The 20,209-nt window shown below is 43.2% G+C and overlaps 1 protein-coding gene across 1 annotated transcript in view; it reads left to right on the forward strand.

Annotated features, from left to right (window-relative positions):
* The first annotated feature begins 298 nt into the window (after window positions 1–298).
* Window positions 299–20,209, forward strand: part of FAM83E (family with sequence similarity 83 member E) — a 38,910-nt gene continuing 18,999 nt past the window's right edge. Inside the window, exons 1-3 of the mRNA XM_075276793.1 lie at window positions 299–748; window positions 9,680–9,847; window positions 11,582–11,706. Coding sequence (XP_075132894.1) covers window positions 299–748; window positions 9,680–9,847; window positions 11,582–11,706 — 743 coding nt within the window. The remainder of the gene's footprint in view (window positions 749–9,679; window positions 9,848–11,581; window positions 11,707–20,209) is intronic.

The following is a 20,209-nucleotide window of genomic DNA, read 5'->3' on the forward strand; positions in this document are numbered from 1 at the left end:
TTCCATGTTAATGGACCCTCATCTGTTACTTTAAGGTAATTTGCACTTCAGATTTGGAATCCGCTTGATCAAACCAAACTTGTGGTCCAAACCAGCAAACACAAACCAAATTATGAAATGTTCATTCATCTCTACTCATAATGAATAACCATGGTCATTTTTTTTCCATTTGCAGAATTTTGCTTACAGATATTTCCTACAAGACTTTCCAAGGATTGCCAGACAGATAAACTCTGATTACATGTTTAATATATTAATTACTTACTAAAAAAAAAAACAAAAAAACTTCAGCCTTAAAATGGCCAACTCGCAGGTGAAATGTTTAGAAGATGATCTGGAATTTGTAGACATTTCCGAAGCAAATCCTAACTTTTATTATTCTGAAAAACAACGTATTGCCTTGGAAACACTTATATCTTCTGGAGAAGAGGCTTTTTACAATTGTCTTCAAAATGAAGGAGCTCGACAATTTTTATCTCGGGAAGAAGTTACTTCTATACAAAGCTCTGCAGTGGATTCTCAGCTAGGAAAAGTCGAATATGAGGTAGATTCGGAGCTAGATGAAGATGTAAGCGTAACATACTGGCCAGGACAATCGGATGTGCCAACACCTATGCTGGATCTTGGATGGCCAGAGGGAGACACATGGAAAGGAATTACACGAGCAGAAGTTTACACACATCCTCCTACCAACAATACTCCTCATATTAAAATTGTGGTTCGAAAAGTAATACAAAATGCAACACAGGTATGAAAAATGCTTTCAATTTAATTAGAACGTGCATCTCCATAGTATGATCATGACTTCTATGATTGCATCAAATAATTTTGAAGTGTCCTCTTCTTTAGCTAGAATGTTGATAACATAACACTTTGCTGATAATAAGCTTTGTGTAACTCTACAGTTACAAGAGCAATATGTCCTTATTATTTTTGCATCTTACTGAACCTTTAAAGGATGCCCTCAAGCTACTTTAATTGAGTTGTCCCAGTAGGGCAAATCCTTTATATAGGTCCATTCAAGATATATGGACAGTGTGAATTGTAATATGCTTAAATCCCACTGGGATGGCTGGGTCCACACTGGGATTTTTGGACTGGATTTTGAGGCGGAGGCTGCCTCAGAATCCGGTCCAAAAAAAGGCTAGCTTCAGGGCACCAGCTTCCAGTCACAACATTCCGCTCCGGATTAGGCCCAAATGAATGGGCCTAGTTGGGAGGGAGGTGTCACGTTGCAGCGGAATCCGCGGCAAGAAAAGGCAGGTCGCTTCTTTTTTCTGCGAGCGGCACAAAACCGAAAGTAAAAAAAAAGAAGTGAACGGCTCCCATTGACGTCAATAGGAATTGTTTGGGTTTTGGTTTTTTTTGTTCTTTTTGGACTGGATTCTGACACGGATCCCGTGTCAAAATCCGGTCCAAAAACCCTGTGTGAACCCAGCCTAACTAAAATAGGAAGGCACTTGGAACAGCTCACTTAGGTTAGGGTCATCCATTTTCCCTGGGGATATGTGTACGTTCATAAACCATATTCCTTGATCAGGTTTTATTACTTTTTAAATTTTAAGGTTTATAGCATTTATCATGTAGAATTAATAATGTACTAATTTTATTTTAGGGGTTGTTATGGATTTATTTATTTATTACCATTAACAAGGGAATTTATAAAAAATAAATAAATAAAAAAAAAATAAAACGACTTAAGTGTTGCCAGCCGCATCAAAGAGGTTATATGATAACCTCTGATAATAATCGAGGGAGGAGGAGTGATTATCATGAACAAAAGTTCATGGTACTCCCTTCCATGGAATTATCTGAACTGACAGGGACAGGAAAATAATAAAATCCTTCTTCTCTCCCTGCACACTGTCAATTGCATGTATTCTTCTGCACACTTGTTAAGATGAACCTTTTAAGTATATGCATCTTTACTTTAACCAGTGATAATTTAAGATTCAGGTGATCTTGTCCTTAAAACAAGACCAAGGTTTAGAGTTATTTAAGGTGACTGCTACCTCTTCAGCTCACTGAATGTATTCTGCTCAGGGTATACTGTAACTGTAATGTACTTTGCTCATACACTAGATTCATTCAGGACTAAGTGGGGGGATAATTATCCTCACACACAGAAAATATCCATCTACCTATCGATCTATCTTTTTAAAATGTTGCTTATGGTACTCAAGTTTTTTGAGACTTTATGAAATATTGACATTTTCTTATGTTGTAGAGAAGCCTAGAGGCTATAGGGCCCAGTAGTGATTGGTACCTCTGTGCCCCTATACGCATTTTCCTGGGTCCAAATAGTGGACCCCTGAGCAATTAGAATAACAGGAGTCAGCAAGTTCCACATGTGAATGGATCCAGTGGGTAGGGGAGAAGTATATGTAGTGGGAAATAATACTTATTTTTCTAACTTTTTTTTGTACAATTGGGTTTTTAAAGGGGCTCTATCAGCAAAATCATGCTGATAGAGCCCCACATATGCGTGAATAGCCTTTAAAAAGGCTATTCAGGCACTGTAAATGTTATATTAAACTACCCCCCCAGTTTTAAAATAATACCCTAAAAAAGAATGTAATCAACTTACCCATCGTGCATGGTGGGCGGGCATTCAGGGTCCGCTGTCTTCTTCATCCACGCCTCCTCTTCCTGCGATGTCCTCAGGTCCCATCTTCCTCCGGCGCTCGCGAACTGACATTGCTAAAAAAAAATGGCCTGGGCGCATGCGCAGTAGCCGTAGTAGAAGCAGCATGCTACTGCGCATGCGCCCAGGCCATTTTTTTTTTAGCAATGTCAGTTCGCGAACGCCAGAGGAAGATGGGACCTGAGCATGTATTTGAATGTTATGTTGATAGTCTCATTTGCGGTTTCATGTACGAAATTGATATTTATACATGGATTTCAGTGTCCTTTTGGAAGCATTTTGCAACCTTTGCTTAAAACTTTGTTTTGTTTTTTTGGAGTTCTATGTGTTTTAAAGTTATAGGATTGTTTACTTAATTGATTTTGCTCATTTAACTTGGTGTCATTGGATAGGTTTTGCATATTTTATATGGTTACAGTAAAGTGTGACATACAGTGTTGGCCAAAAGTATTGGCACCCCTGCAATTCTGTCAGATAATACTCAGTTTCTTCCAGAAAATGATTGCAAGCACAAACTCTTTGGTAATAATATCTTCTTTTATTTTGCTTGCAATGAAAAAACACAAAAGAGAATGGAAAAAAAAGTCAAATTATTGATCATTTTACACAAAACTCCAAAAATGGGCCGGACAAAAGTATTGGCACCCTCAGCCTAATACTTGGTAGCACAACCTTTAGACAAAATAACTGCAAACAACCGCTTCCGGTAACCATCAATGAGTTTCTTACAATGCTCTGCTGGAATTTTAGACCATTCTTCTTTGGCAAACTGCTCCAGGTCCCTGAGATTTGAAGGGTGCCTTCTCCAAATTGCCATTTTGAGATCTCTCCACAGGTGTTCTATGGGATTCAGGTCTGGACTCATTGCTGGCCACTTTAAAAGTCTCCAGTGCTTTCTCTCAAACCATTTTCTAGTGCTTTTTGAAGTGCGTTTTGGGTCATTGTCCTGCTGGAAGACCCATGACCTCCGAGGGAGACCCAGCTTTCTAACACTGGGCCCTACATTATGCTGCAAAATTTGTTGTTAGTCTTCAGACTTCATAATGTCATGCACACAATCAAGCAGTCCAGTGCCAGAAGCAGCAAAGCAACCCCAAAACATCAGGGAACGTCCGTCATGTTTGACTGTAGGGACCGTGTTCTTTTCTTTGAAGGCCTCATTTATTTTCCTGTAAACTCTATGTTGTTGCCTTTTCCCAAAAAGCTCTACTTTTATCTCATCTGACCAGAGAACATTCTTCCAAAACGTTTTTGGCTTTCTCAGGTAAGTTTTGGCAAACTCCAGCCTGGCTTTTTATGTCTCTGGGTAAGAATACAGTCCCTTTTCATTCAGACGCCAATGGATAGTACGGGTTGACACTGTTGTACCCTCGGACTGCAGGGCAGCTTGAACTTGTTTGGATGTTAGTCGAGGTTCTTTATCCTCCATCCGCACAATCTTGCGTTGAAATCTCTCGTCAATTTTTCTTTTCCGTCCACATCTAGGGAGGTTAGCCACAGTGCCATGGGCTTTAAACTTCTTGATGACACTGCTCACGGTAGACACAGGAACATTCAGGTCTTTGGAGGTGGACTTGTAGCCTTGAGATGGCTCATGCTTCCTCACAGTTTTGCTTCTCAAGTCCTCAGACAGTTCTTTGGTCTTCTTTCTTTTCTCCATGCTCAATGTGGTACACACAAGGACACAGGACAGAGGTTGAGTCACCTTTAATCCATTTCAACTGGCTGCAAGTGTGATTTAGTTATAGCCACCACCTGTTAGGTGCCTCAGGTAAGTAACAGGTGCTGTCAAATACACAAATTAGAGAAGTATCACATGATTTTTCAAACAGTGCCAATACTTTTGTCCACCCCTTTTTTATGTTTGGTGTGGAATTATATCCAATTTGGCTTATTGACAATTCTTTTTGTGGTTTTCCATTTAAGACAAATTAAATGAAGATAATAATACCAAAGAATTTGTGATTGCAATCATTTTCTGGAAGAAAATGAGTATTATCTGACAGAATTGCAGGGGTGCCAATACTTTTGGCCAACACTGTAACTGTGCAATTAAATATTTCTATCATGATAAAACCATCTCAGTAGCTGCTACAAATGAATGAATGTTACATTTGCACTGAATTGCACCTCTTTACAAATTCTTGTCTTTTTTAATTGTATTGTAAAGCACCATCCCCTTGCTAGCTTATTGTTATGTTCTCTCTGGACAACTCTGTTAATTCAGTCCTGAATATGGTCACTTTTGAAGGTACATGTAACGTGGCCTCATCTGACAGCTCTTGCCATTGAAATGCTACCTTCTGGTGTAACTCCAAAAGGTAACAGCCTATTTAAATAATAATAATAAAAAAAAACCTACATGGACCCACCAGGTAGTTCCACCACTGGTCTCACCTGTATAAATAATCGTTCCTAACTTATAATAGCTCCGTTATCAGTTATAACCCACCTTTTGCTTTTCAGAAAACAATAAGGGTAAGTTCACATGTAGTTTTTTGGTCAGGGTTTTGAGGCCGTATCCTCCTCAAAACCCTGACCAAAAAGATGGCTCCCATTGATTCGGCCTGAAGAAATTACCTCCTCCTCCAGACTAGGCCCATTCATTGGGCCTAATCCAGAGCAGAGTGCACGGCTGGATGCCGATGCAGTGCACCAGTTTTCAGTCGCGGCTATGCAGGTTTTGGATCGGAACCTGAATCCTTTCCCTGCTAGTCCAGCACATTTGGCATGATGACATCACATCATCTGTGTATTGCTTTGTCTTCTATGGTAGAGCAGGGAATTTATAGCTCCCTGCTCTGTCATAGGTGATATGCTTTAAGTATAAAACAATACAGGTTTTCAGTGGAGATCCCAGGTCCCCTTTTGGGCAATAGCCCAGCCCCGCCCCCACACCAGCCTTAGTTATCACACCTCCATTGGCAGATATCAACCCTATTTAACTTCCACAGGCAGAAAAGATGAGTGCCTATCTCTGCTGTCAGATGAATAGGCTTTCCACTACCACTTTCATGGTGTTGAGGGGCTTATCTCCTGCTTTCTACCCCTCCCACCTCTGAAATCTCTGTTATGCGACTGCTGCTGTTGAGTAGAGTGAAGTAATCTGCAGGAATGTTCAGCATATTTCCTTGTGAATAGCAATGAACTGAGCTCCTTAAGGTCTATGATCTAGGGTTATATGTAGTTTATAGGTGAGGTTAAGAGTATAATTTAGAGCAGAGCAGTGATCTGAGACTGTACTGTAACTTAGTTACAGGGCCTACAGGAAATCTGAACTAGTTTGAAACACATCCCCTGTCTCATCACTGGATCAGGCCATTGATATTTCCTTCCACTTGCAGCTCTGCCTCCTGGGAGTATGTTCACATGGCAGAATTTGCCTCAAATTTTGGGGCGGATTCTAATAGTATAATAAATATAAAGTTGTATGAGCTAGTCACCAGCTAGTATTTGTATATGTTCACATACGGAGGGCATTTAAATGCATAGTGCAAAGCTAGTATGTCAACATAACGTAGCCCTGCAGAGAGAAAGGTTAGGGTCACCAGAATCAAACAGTGTCTTCCCTTTGTGAATAAATGCCACTGTTGCCAAAATATTGCTGTTTTTGTCAATATGCTAATAGATCTTTGGACAATGACAATGCCCTCATTGCTTAAGAGATTTGGATATTGACGAAACAGAGGAACTGATTCACAAGGGGAAAACTTGGTTTGATTCAGGTCACTGTAACCTATGTATCTGCGGCATAGGTATGACATGCTGTGTTCTAGTGACAAACTTCCTTTAAGGCTGAAAGTTTAAGGGGGTGTGAAAGAACACGTTCGTTGGCTTTTCCCCTCAACACAATTGACGTATAAATAGTTGTTGAATGGATTCATGCGCTGTTCATACTGCATGTGCTATCTGACCAAGGCATGGCCTCCGTGATGCGTAACATGATCAGATTTACTCCAGATATTGTTTCTAAGGTTGTATTGTGTTAACATATAACTTGCAAGGTGTTGATTGATACATTTGGCTTGTGCTGGTATAGTTCATCAGGCGAGCATGTTATTTAAGGGTTCATTCTTGAGGTGGAGGGAAAAGTAGCTTGTCAAGTCTGGAAAGGAGTGCCTTGCTGCTCACAGGGCAACTCTCACATCTTGAAAAGCTTGAAGTGTATTGGCACTTTGGCAGTCCCCAATACAGTAGCAATTCATGACACAGATCTTACTAGCAGTGACACGTATTTTAGGAGTCAGATGTTGCATCCCCCGTGGAAGTGATAGTATTGGTTGCCAAGGGGCTAGAAAATTATCCGTCACTAGAGATGACTGAAGTTTTTTAAAAAAATTTGATTCGGCCACTTCTCCAGATTTCTGAAAGATTAGATTCTATCCAAATTAATTTGCCGTGACTTTCCTGGCTGCAGAGAACCTGAATAGTGGTGTAGAACACTGTGCCTTGCAGTAACACACATAGGGTGTCTAGTGTAGTAGTCAAACAATACAATGAGTGAGTGTGACATGCAGATGACAGGCCTCGCTCTTAGAACCGCTGCACACTTTGCATATTTGGCCAGTTACGGGGCTAAAACTGACCAAATAACTCAAGTGTAAACTCAGCCTTACATGTCAATGTTAGTGCCACGTATGAACAACTGTGCAGAGGCTCAAGATCCTACTGTAGCGTGAAAGAGCGCACACCTTTGACACCCTCGTCTGCTGATTCCACACAGATGACTGCAGAATCTGTTCTAGTAAATGCTTATACAAGTAGAGCCCCCCTGACAGAGTGGAGAGGGTGTCATAGTGAAATCTCGACATGGTGTTCAGGTAGCAGCAGCAGCATGAGAAGGCCTCAGAGTGGCAAAGTGATAGAATGTGGAGGTAGCAGAAGCCTTTGGGCTAGTTCACACGGGGACAATGAGGCAGATTCTGACAGCAGATTTCGCCTCAAAATCTGCATCCATACAATGCTTGTCTATAGAGACTGGTAGCTTTTTTTTTTTTTTTTTTTTTTTTTTTGCTGCTAGCAGAAAAAAGTGACATGACCTTTCTTCAGGCGGATTCTGCCTGAGCAAAGCAAAAGAAGTAAATAGGAGGCGAAAAACGACTAGCGTTTTTTTGCAAAAAAAAACGCAACCGAAAACGACTAGCCTAGCTTTTTTTTTTTTTTTTTTTTTTTTTTTTTTACAGTCCATTCACTTTAGGGGAGGGGAAAACCGCCTGACGTTTTCAGAAGCAGTTTTTACCAAAAACTGCTCCAGAAAACACTCCAAGAAACGCCTCAAGGTCAAAAAAACGCTTCCTACTTAGGAAGCTTTTTTTTTTTTCGGGACCAAAATAAGCCAGGTGGTTTTTAGGTGTGAACTAGCCCTTAGGAAGATATACAGTGCGCAGTGACAGATTGGGAAAGTGGCAGCAGCATGAGGAGGCCATACAGTGACCCAGTGGCAGAGTAAGGAGGTTGCAGCAGTGCAAGTAGGCCACAGAATGGCAAGGTGATATAATGTGGAGGTAGCAACAATCTTAGGATGCCATATAGTGACCTGGTGACAGTGGTGAGGCAGCATGGATCATTTAATCTGCTGCATCAGGCATTGGTGGGTGGAAATCCTGGCTGATCCAAACCTGATTCATATTCACAAGGGTCAGTGTCTCCAAATTTTGGGTGGACAGGCGAGTTCTCCTTGGGGTAACTATGGCATCCTCTGCACTAAACACCCGTTCTGATGCCACATTACTGGCTGGGCAGGAAAGCTTTTCCCGGGATCTCCGCCAGTTGCAGCCACAAATCCAGTTTGGCTGCCCAGTAGTCCAGCGGATCTTCCATGAAAAGTAGCAGGTTGCACTATGCCACCACCTGCTGGTTCAAGTTCTGCTCTGTCTAGCTGCTGCTGAGCAGCTTCTTCACTATGCGGGTGAAGAAAGGTGCTCATCAGCGACTCTAGGCTCAGGCTGCTGCTGATGGAGCTGATACTGCCCCTACCACCCTCACCCTATCCCACATCTGCCATGACAGTGCAAGTTGAGTGCTCAGGGCCCCCAGTCGGACATGCGAGAGGATGGACGATGGGGCAGATAGGTAGTGGTCCACTTGCTACATAGCATGTCTCTATAGTATTTCAGTGAGGGTCTAACATAATGGAGAGCCAGTAGTCATCCCTCTACCGAATGATGACAATTTGGCTGTCACTGTCCAAGCAAGTGAGCATGCATCAGGCCATTTGTGCAAGTGACTCTGAGGGATTCCCTGCATCCATCTTCACTGCATACTGCCATGGTGTGTCTCGGTCATCTGCTTCGTCATCCTAATCTCCCTCTTACTGTTCCAGTTGCTCCTGATCCTCCTTTCCACCCATTTGGCTACCACCCTTAAAAGTAGAGGCTAAAATAGGCACTCTTCACTTCAACCCTCCTATTGTGTATGGAGTGGCAGATGGATATATGATAGAACCACCTTTTCTAATAAATTTATTGTATCCCATTGGCTGTTTCTATTATATATCCATCTGTTACTCCATACACCATAGGAGTGTTGAAGAGTGCCTATTTTGGTGTCTACTTTTAGGATTTTTTTTATTTTTTTTTCCGATGCAACTTTGGTTGCTATGGGTCAAAAAATGTTTTATCTTTTATTTCTACTACTTGGAATGCGATACCCAAGAAGAGATCTGATGAGCAATCCTCAGTCTTTAAACTTAACATACTTGACATACCCTAACCACTTGGGAAACCATGGATGCGCTCTTCTAGATTGGAAGTCCAACTATGTCACAGGTCCCCTGATTGGTTTTACCAACCAAGAAACATGGGGACAGTGGAATTGTTGTTACTATGGACATGTAAGAGAATTATTTTTTTTTTAAATTACACACACACACACACACACACACACACACACACACACACTAATTTATTTAGTTTACATGGGTAGAAAGGACACACTGCTTTGAATATTCTATTGTGTACTGGAAATGCATAGAAATAAATGTGCATATGTAATATAAGTGGTTATCCTTAATAAGATAACATGTTTTTCCTTTAGGTCATTGCTGTTGTCATGGACATATTCACAGATCCAGATATTTTCTTGGATATGTATGAAGCCGCTACACGCCGCATGGTTCCAGTATACATAATTTTAAGCTTACATCACTTGGCTTCCTTTATTCATATGGTGGAAACAACTGGTATCAATGTAAGGTTTACAGAGGTAAAGTATAAACCTTTTTTACTATTTGTAGACTTTTAGGCTAAGGCCCCATGTAGCCTCCCACAGCAAAATAAAAAAAACTGTGGGAAAAACCATGGCGGCAACACATTGGGTTTTTTCCAGCATAGCTTTTCATAGAAAGTTCGGAGATTTCCATTCTGGACTGTCTGCTTCCATTATACCTATAGGGAAACCATCGGCATTTCCTTAGATATAGTTGACATGCTGTTTATTCCCAAAACCACGATGGGCCAGGTAAATTCATTTCAAGTCTCTGGATAATCCCTTTTAGTAAGACTTAACATGACAGCTGATTTTCTGATACTGATGACTGAGACTGAAGCCCCATGTTGTGAAAATATAGCCTTTTGGCCGCAGCGGAAACGTTGCAGCAAAAAACATATAGTACTTGCAAAGTGAATGAATTTCTGGTTAATTTCATCCATACATTGCAGAAAAAATTCTGCAGACTGAAAAGCTGTGTTTTCAGAAACACCAACATGTCAACTATACCTGCCTCAAAACCATATCGCGATAATAAGGGCAGAAAGTTCACAGAGGAAAACTCTGCAAAAACGCAATGGAATAATTGCGGAGAAAAAAATCACAGCAGAAATGCATCCTTTTTTTTTTGTTTGTTTGTTTTTTCTGCCAAGGCCCCACAATGTGAAATTGTGAGTGTTTTATATGAGCGGCAAAGTGGACGGGATTCTGGCTAATCCTATCCACACATTGCAGAAATAAATCGGCAGTGGAAATTTTGCAATTTCAACAACACTCACGTTTTTGTAAATCACAACATGTCAATTTATTGCAATCTTTCTGTGAAAAAGGTTTTTCGGCTGTAGCTCACTATGTGGGGCCTTGGCCTTAAAGACGACCTTTCATCAGATTGGGCACAGGCAGTTCTATATACTGTTGGAAAACTGACAGTGCGCTGAATTCAGCGGGTAAAGCGCTTTACAGTCAGAAGGAACGCCCCTTCCTCAGTACAGCGCGATAGACGCTGCTGGGCAGAAGGGCGTCCCTGGCTAACTGTCAGAAATGCCCTTCTGACTGTAAAGCGCAACGGTACCGGGACCGATAGCGCTTTACCCGGGGCACAGATCGGGAAAGCCAACAGTGCGCTGAATTCAGCGCACTGTCAGCTTTCCAGCAGTATATAGAACTGCCTGTGCCCCGGAACATGAAAGATCCTCTTTAAGGAATTTAAATATATAATGAAATCTTATGAGTCGCTCACCCAAGCATAGAAAAATTGTGCAAAATTCCAGACACACGAGTTGCTCTACCTGTAGTCCATACAGATGAAAAAATATATATATTAAAAATAAATAAATCATGAAAAAATGGGCTGCCAAGGTGACACTCTGGGCTGCAGCACAGAGTTAGACTTAATGTGAACACAGGCAATATTTCACCAGCATGAGTAAGGGATCAGTAGGATTGCCCGAAACGTGTAAACTTGACTGCTGATGTTCTTATTATGGATATATACACCAGCTTTTTGTTGCAATTTGTGCCAGAATTATGGGTCATATTAGCAAATCCACCCCAATGGCTTTTATTGTAGTCACGAAGAGTACCAGCACTTATTAAATATATACAGAATATTTTTCCTCTGGGTCTTCCTTACAAACATAACAAAATATGTAATTAAGAGTACTAAGTGCACCTAAGATGCGGTCCTATCTGTTTTTACTATAACTGTTTGTTTTTTTGTTTCTTTAACAGAATATGCGTATAAGGGTGATTTCTGGATGTTCATTTAGTACTCGACAATTAAAACAAGTAACTGGAGTTTTGAAAGAGAAATTTCTGTTGGTTGACTGTACTACTGTGATCACTGGATCATATAGGTAAGGAAATACTAGACCCTACTAAAGGAGTGTTACACAAGTGCCAATAATCCAGCTATAATATCTTCTTACTAGGATGGCAGTTTTGTGTACCTTTTTCATTTCATTTACTTCTCCTTGCTGATTTCTATTGATGGCTGACAGTTTGTTTTAGTACAAAATAGGGCATGATTGTGGGAGCCCCAACAGTAAATGAGAATGATGGGAAACTTGTGTGCACCCAGATATGTTGTAAATAAGTCTTCATGGCAGTCTGTACCTCGCTAGAAAATAAATTTAAATACTGCAAAAATGTAAGGATGAGGTTCAGCTAATAATTGTGAAAAATAGTTGTGCAGGAGGCCCAAGCTGAGCTGTTGCACTCTGGCCAGTGAGTCTTCACCTACATTTCTGAAAACTAGAGATGAGCAAGTAGTGAAATATTCGATATTCGTAATTCGATTCGAGTAGCCCCTCAATATTCAACTATTCGATCGTATATCAAATCCCATTATAGTCTATGGGGGGAAAAATGCTCGTTTCAGGGGAAACCAAAATTCGACTAATTGGAGTCCCCAAGTCCACAATGACACCTCAGGAAATGATGCCAACACCTCTGGAATGCAACTGGGACAGCAGGGGAAGCATGCCTGGGGGCATCTAACACGCCCAAGTCCCAGTATTACACCACTATCACTATCCACTAGACACATTCCAAACTCAATATAACCTCTATGAAAGTGGAAAAATACTTGGAAACATTCTTTCTTCTAAATTAGTATGGACAGAAAGACAAATTTTAAGTTAAAGAAACATTAGCATGAACCCATTTAAATCACGTTGCCCATGATAACCACAGATGGCATAGGCAATGGAAAATTCAACAGCCCCCACTCTTAACTGTCATTGTGTATGTGTGTGTGTGATGTGATGAGACCTCCAAAAATTACTTTTCTGGCCTTTAATGTGAGCACTTCCAAATTAAGTTAGAGGCCCTTAAGCTGAGCCATACAAAAATTTACTTTTCAGGCCCTTGGGGTGAGTTAAGCCTTGCACGATCAGAGTTATAGGCCCTTAAAATGAGTTGAGCCTTGTACCGGCAGAGTTTTTGGCCCTTGATGTGAGTTGAACCTTGTACCGGAAGAGTTTTAGGCCCTTGGGGTGAGTTGAAACTTGTAGGAGCAGAGTTTTTGACCCTTGGGATGAGTTGAGCCTTGCACCAGCAGAATTTTAGGCCCTTGAAGTGAATTGAGCTTTGTATCGGCAGAGTTTTAGGCCCTTTGGGTGAGTTGAGCCTTTTACCTGCAGAGTATTAGGCCCTTGAGGTGACTTGAGCCTAGTAGGAGCAGAGTTTTTCAACGCTGATGGAGGTGGAGGAACTGGAAAGCTGGAGCACAAACATGGAACTTCATGTTGGGGTGCTTGACACTGGTAGACATGCAAATCCGGAGTCAATCCAGTGGCTGTTCATTTTGATCAGCGTCAGCCAGTCAGCACTGTCAGCTGACAGATGGCTGCGCTTATCGGTGATGATGCCACCGGCTGCGCTGAAGAACCTTTCCGATAGAATGCTGGCGGCAGGGCAGGACAGCACCTCCAAGCCGTAAAGCGCCAGTTCCAACCACAGGTCCAACTTCGACACCCAATACGTGTAGGGTGCAGAGGGATCGAAGAGGACAGGGCTGTGGTCGGTCAGGTACTCACGCAACATGCGCCTATACTTGTCCCTCCTGGTGACACTAGGCCCCTCAGTGGCGGTAGTTTGGCCAGGGGGTGCCTTTAACGTGTCCCAGAGTGTGCCCCTGGTGAGTGTGGACTGGATGACATTTTTTAGCATCTTGGAGAAACTCTCCTCTCTGCCACCAGCGAGGGTTGATGGAAATATTTCCATCATATTCTGCACCAGTTGCTTTTGGCAATCATGAATGCGATTGGCCCTCCCCTCTACCGGAATGAAAGACTAAATGTTATTTTTATACCGGGGGTTGAAGATCGGTTGCTCTCCATAATTTTGACAATGCATTTGTCACTGGAAAAGCAGCCCAACATGAAGTCGGCCATGTGTGCCAGAGTGTTATTTGGCATGTCTTCGCTGACCCCACCGGAAGGGTCACTCTCCATTTCCTCCTCCCCCTTCGCCCCATCTGCGCTGAAGCAATAGGACGCACTGAACTTCCCCACTAGCCTCGTGTGTGACAATGACATCATCTGCCACTTCCTCCTCCTCCGTCATTACACACCGAGAATCTAACAGGAGTGTGCACTGACAATCCTGCTGGGATGGGTCTGCTCCTATCCTGGACTCCTTAGTGTGCAATCCGTTATCCCTGATGGTGATGAGGGATTCTCGCATCACACAGAGGAGCGGGCTTGGTTATACTCACTAGTGCGTCGTCACAGCTGACCCTTTTGGTGGACTCCTAAAAGACGCGTAGTATCTCACACAAGTCTGCCATCCATGGCCACTCATAGTAGAGAAACTGAGGGCGCTGACTTTGAGGAACCCTTGGGTTTTGGAGATGGTACTCCATCAAAGGTCTCTGCTGCTCACACACCCTGCTCAACATGTGGTAAGTGGAGTTCCAGTGTGTCGGGACGTTGCACAACAGCCAGTGTTCGGGCAGATTTAGGCATTGCTGGAGTGTTTTGAGGCTAGCAGCGGCTACTGTAGACTTACGAAAGTGGGCGCACAAGCACCGCACTTTCACCAGTAGCTCGTGAACATTGGGGTACGTTTTTAAAAACTGTCGCACCAATAAGTTGAAAACGTGGGCCAGGCATGGACCGTGTTGGAGGCTGGCAAGCTCCATAGCTGCTACCAGGTTCCGGCCATTATCGCACACGAAAAAATGCCTGGGCCCAGGGGCAGCGGAGAAAACCACATTGCCATATCATCTAGGATGGCAAATCACCTCGGAGGCACTGTGCTGTCTGTCCCCCAAGCTGATGAGCTTCAACACGGCCTGCTGACGTCTCCTCACGCCAGTGTTGCAGCGTTTCCAGCTCGTAGCTGGGGTTGATTTAACGGCGGAGGAGGAGGGTGGTGTTTCAGCACTCCTGCCAGGAATATTGGGCTGGGAGACAAGGCAGGCCGCCACAGTTTGCGACCCGGTCCCAGCCTCAACTACATTCAGCCAGTGTGCCGTGATTGAGATGTAGAGTCCCTGGCCGCATGCACTTGTCCACACATCGGTGGTCAAGTGGAACTTTGTGCAAAGCGCAGAACTTAGGGCCTGCCTGATGTTACGGGATACGTGCTGGTGCAAGGCTCAACTCAACCCAAGGGCCAAAAACACAGCTGGTGAATTTTGTTCAGTTCCAAAGGACTCTGTTTATTTTTGGTTCGGTCACAGCTACAGAACATGCCTTGGAAGGCAAGGTTTCCTTTAGTGGCTCCATCTAAGCATGATGATGATGATGATGATGATGATGAAGCTTGGTTAAATCTGGTGTTGGAAGGGAAAGTTGTTTCTAATGCTTGGTTCACACATCAGTATGCCATCCCTCCGTTTGAATTCAGTTTGAGACTAAAAACGGACTGATGCACATACTGATTGTATACTGACACCTATTTATGCTGATAGCAAATGCTGTCCATCCCCTAGAGGACAGATAAGGGGATTAAACATAGCAATTGTAAACAGAGTAGAGATAAGAACTTTTATTATATATCCTTATCTCTACTCTGTTTAGGGCTCGTTCACACGTGAACAAAGGGGCGGATTTTGACAGCGGATTTCGCTTCAAAATCTGCCCCTTTACAATAGTGGTCTATGCAGACCGCCGGGCTTCTTTTTTTCCGCTAGCGGTGGGCTGCTGCTAGCGGAGGAAAGAAGCGACATGTCCTTTCTTCAGGCGGAAGCTGCGGTGCGCTGGGCCGAATGGAAAGTGTTTAGATGCGCTCGCATGTACAGCTCGGAATGAGCCGAGCGCTTACACCGTGTAAAGGGGCCCTAAAAGGACCCGAAAACCGCTCCTGGGAGGGGGTAAAGGTGGGATGACTCTGCTGGGAAGATTGGGCATGCTGGGAGGAAGGAGGGCCAGACTCTTGGGTAGGAACACGACTGAAGGTAGTGGCTGATTGGCTGGTGGAAAAGCTGCTGGAAGAATTATCCGCTACCTGTTCCTGGTGCTCGGGCCTCGTCAGCGTTGTACCCTGCACCCTGCTTAACGTAGTCATCAAACCAGGGATTGTGGATAAGCGCAATGTTGGCTGCCCCTCACCAGTAGGCATTGTATGCGCAGTAGCTTGACCGCGACCTTGGCCCCCGCTGCATTTCCACGCCCCTGTCCTCGTCTTTGTCCCCGTCCCTTTGCGCTAGCCGTACGCATTTTACGCTGCATACAAGCGTATTTTTTTGCAAGTATACATGGACGGTATATATATAATATATAGCGTATGTGAAGTACAGCATACCAGATGGAAAGTATGTACCTCGCTGTATAATGGGCGCACACACTGATGTATACAAGCGTACTGTTGCAAGTATACATGGACGGTATATATATTGAATGTATGAGAATTACAGTATACTGGATGAAAAGTATACACCTCATCTCGCACCCGTATGGGACAGGTATATACTGTATACCAGTGGTAGGGAATTTGAGCCCTAAAAAGGGCTTTTGTGAAATTTTTTCAGGATGAGTGTATATGCTAGAGGTTTATATACACTCTTCGAGCAGTGTAGCTCTTAAAAGAGCTGTTTTTTTTTAATATTTCCTGCCTAACAGAAGCTAAATTCTCTCTAATAGAGATGAGCGAACAGTGTTATATCGAACACATGTTCGATCGGATATCAGGCTGTTCAATGTGTTCGATTCGAATCGAACATCACGTGGCAAACTCCCAAAAAATTCAATTCCCCTCCCACCTTCCCTGGCGCTTTTTTTGCACCAATAACAGTGCAGGGGAGGTGGGACAGGAACTACGACACCGGAGGCATTGAAAAAAATCGGAAAAAAGTCATTGGCTGCCGAAATCAGGTGACCTCCATTTTAGACGAATAGTGGATTTCAGATCCGGGTCATATGAGACTGTGAACTTTGTGACTATGAGACAGGGATAGCTGTACAGGCAGGGATAGCTAGGGATAACCTTTATTTATGTGGGAATGTTATTAAAAATAACTTTTTGGGGCTCTATCGGGTGTGTAATTGTGATTTTTGTGAGATAAACTTTTTCCCATAGGAATGCATTGGCCAGCGCTGATTGGCCAAAGTTCATAATTCGGCCAATCAGCGCTGGCTCTGCTGGAGGAGGCGGAGTCTAAGATCGCTCCACACTAGTCTCCATTCTGGTCCGACCTTAGACTCCGCCTCCTCCAGCAGAGCCAGCGCTGATTGGCCGAATTATGTACTCTGGCCAATCAGCGCTGGCCAATGCATTCTATTGGCGTGATAAAGCAGAGCTGAATGTGTGTGCTGAGCTCAACTACGCCGGTAGGATTGTGTAGTGGTGCCAGAAGGATTCAAGTGCACCCTCGGCTTGAACCCTTCTGCACCCTCGGCTCTGCTACACCACCAGAGCGCACGGCCAACTCTGCTCAATCTCCGGCATAGCAGAGCTGGCCGTGCACTGAACTCCCGGCTACACCACCGGCGTAGTTGAGCTCAGCACACACATTCAGCTCTGCTTCATCACGCCAATAGAATGCATTGGCCAGCGCTGATTGGCCAGTTTACAGAATTCGGCCAATCAACGCTGGCTCTGTTGGAGGAGGCGGAGTCTAAGGTCGGACCTGAATAGAGACTGGTGTGGAGCGATCTTAGACTCCGCCTCCTCCGGCAGAGCCAGCGCTGATTGGCCGAATTCTGTAAACTGGCCAATCAGCGCTGGCCAATGCATTCCTATTGGAAAAAGTTAGCTTGCGAAAATCGCAAGCTGACAGGGATTTCCATGTAATAAAGTGACTTACTGTATATGCCCCCCAGACATGCTTCCCCTGCTGTCCCAGTGTCATTCCAGGGTGTTGGCATCATTTCCTGGGGTGTCATAGTGGACTTGGTGACCCTCCAGAGACGGATTTGGGTTTCCCCCTTAACGAGTATATGTTCCACATAGACTATAATGGGGTTCGAAACCCGTTCGAACACTCCATTCGCCACCGTCTTGCTGCCTGTCGCAATTTTGAAGGACCTGCCATGAACCTTCGCAGTGCCCAGGAGTCTCATAGTGCTTTGAGTGACATTTTAAAGAATGTCCAGCGGAATAGGTTATCTGTGGCCAAGACAACAGGGGGAAGACCGAGCAAGTCTCTTTGGGATCTTAGTCAGCTGTCTCAATTGTCAGGATGCAGTGGAGAATATGGTGCAAGACAAAACCCATTAGAACTAATGGTCACGGGAATAGCCCACATTCACTTACTTAAACTGAAATTAATGCTGCCTTGTGACATCTGTTAAAAAATTAATTTCACATGGCCATTATTCACTGTTGTGTGAATATAGCTTAAAACATTAGAAATCCACTGGCTTTGGAATTCACTCAGTTTTATTATTGCTTCATTTGTACACTTTTGAAATTAAATATTACTAAACATAGACATATTTGTTATCGCTACAACTACAGTGATTGTTCCTCCCATATTCATTTCTGTGGATAAGCGTCCGCACACCCCTGTTTAGACAGGGTGATGTGCTGCCAGTGAACTTGCATTGTTTAGCCTAACAGATGCCATTAGCTGACAATTGAGCACTTTCTCAATTATTGGCATATAGGTGGGATACTCAGGGGGTCAGACAGTCTGACTTCCAGCACTGCTACCAATCAATCAGTTTTTAGGAGTCGGGCAAGTGCTGTCTCTTCATTATCCACAATGGGTCCAAAGCATGTAAATCTTACTTCCTAGTCTATATGTACATAAAAGATCAACAAGAACTGTGATTTTTCTTAAATTGATTTTCATTATATCACTACAAACAACAATATACATATTCCACTACTGTCAAATTTTTTGTTTGAAAATTGTCACGTTTTTCGATTATAGGCTGTATTCACACAGAGTAACGCCAGGCGTTTTTTGTGTGTTTTTTGCACATAGCACTGCGTAGCGCCGCGTATACGCAGCGTTAACGCCGCGCTATTTTGCGGTGGCATTGACCGGTGTTAACGCGGCGTATACGCGGCGTTAACGCGGCGCTATGTTCAAAAAGCACACACAAAATGCCTGGCGTTACTCTGTGTGAATACAGCCTTACTGATATAAAGTCAAGTTCTAAAATCTATATTTCCAACCACTAATCTTTTTATGTATGCATTTTATGTACATGTGCCATCTGCGTTTTTACTAACAGCATAGGAATACATTTGCTGCAATGTCTTCATTCAAAAGATGGATGTGCACTTTTTTTTTTTTTTTTTTTTTTTTTTTTTTACACTGTGGAGAGAAGGAGGGGGGAGCATTGTGTTTCCCCCATGGTCTTTACCGCAATGGCTGGGGCTTGTTATGAGCAGTCTTAACCTGAATGTGGGTTTTCAGAGCCAAAATCAGGAGCAGATTTAGCATAAGTGAGAAATAAATATGCATCCACATCAGTGGCGTAACTACCGTGATAGCAGCTGCCACAGGGCCCAGGAAATTAGGTGGCTCAGCAACAGCCGCTACCGCTGCTGCTTTTTTTTTTTTTTTTTTTTTTTTTTCTTTAATAGGCCGTTACCGGCAGCGACGGAGAATGCAGGGGAGTTGGGAGATAGGTAAGTAACAGTAGTTTGTTTGTATCCCTCTGGGTCTCCGATTATTATACTCTGGGGTCTGAAAAGGGGTAGGGGTCAGTTGGTCGGGATCTTCAGGGTCGGTCGGGGGGGCCCCCATGTCAGAAGTTCGCCACGGGGCCCCGCCATTCCTAGTTACACCACTGATCCACATATACTTCTGCGTTTGACTAAAATAAAAAAACTGCAGCAAAATCTAAAGAAAAAAAAATTGCAGCTTTCCTACAACATGAGGTCTTAACCTTAGTTGCACATCTGTACTTCTGAATTTTGTGTCTAAGGCTGGGGCCCCACAGGCTGGAAACGCCGCAATTTGCGCTGTGGGGAAAATTGCGGTGTTTTACAGTACAGGCAAAGTGGATAGGATTCTAGCGAATCCCTTGGCCACTTTGCTGTAAAAACCGCCATGCGAACGCACTGCTATTTTGAAAATCGCAGATTGTCAAATATACCTACGAAAGTGACAATTGTTTCTCCATAGGTATAATTGCAACAGGAAGTCCGCAGAGAAAAACTCTGTGAACTTTGTTTAAAGCTCTGTGGGAAGAACAGCAATGCTTTCCCACAGTGCTTTATTGGCTGTGTTACGTTTTTTTTTGTTTTTAAACACCAGAGAATAGTTTGCTAGTATTCTAAATGAATCTTTGATAACAAAATATATTCTAAGCATGGAGATCGCCCTAATTTGATTAATCTCTACTTTGTCTAGGGAAAATTACAAATAGAGCTCCTTTTAATATGGTACCCCCAAAAAATTACTCATTGTGTAATTATTTGAGATCTCTTTACTTACAATGTACAAATTCTCTT

This window comes from Leptodactylus fuscus, chromosome 6 (assembly GCF_031893055.1).
Source record: "Leptodactylus fuscus isolate aLepFus1 chromosome 6, aLepFus1.hap2, whole genome shotgun sequence".
Lineage (NCBI taxonomy): Eukaryota > Metazoa > Chordata > Amphibia > Anura > Leptodactylidae > Leptodactylus > Leptodactylus fuscus.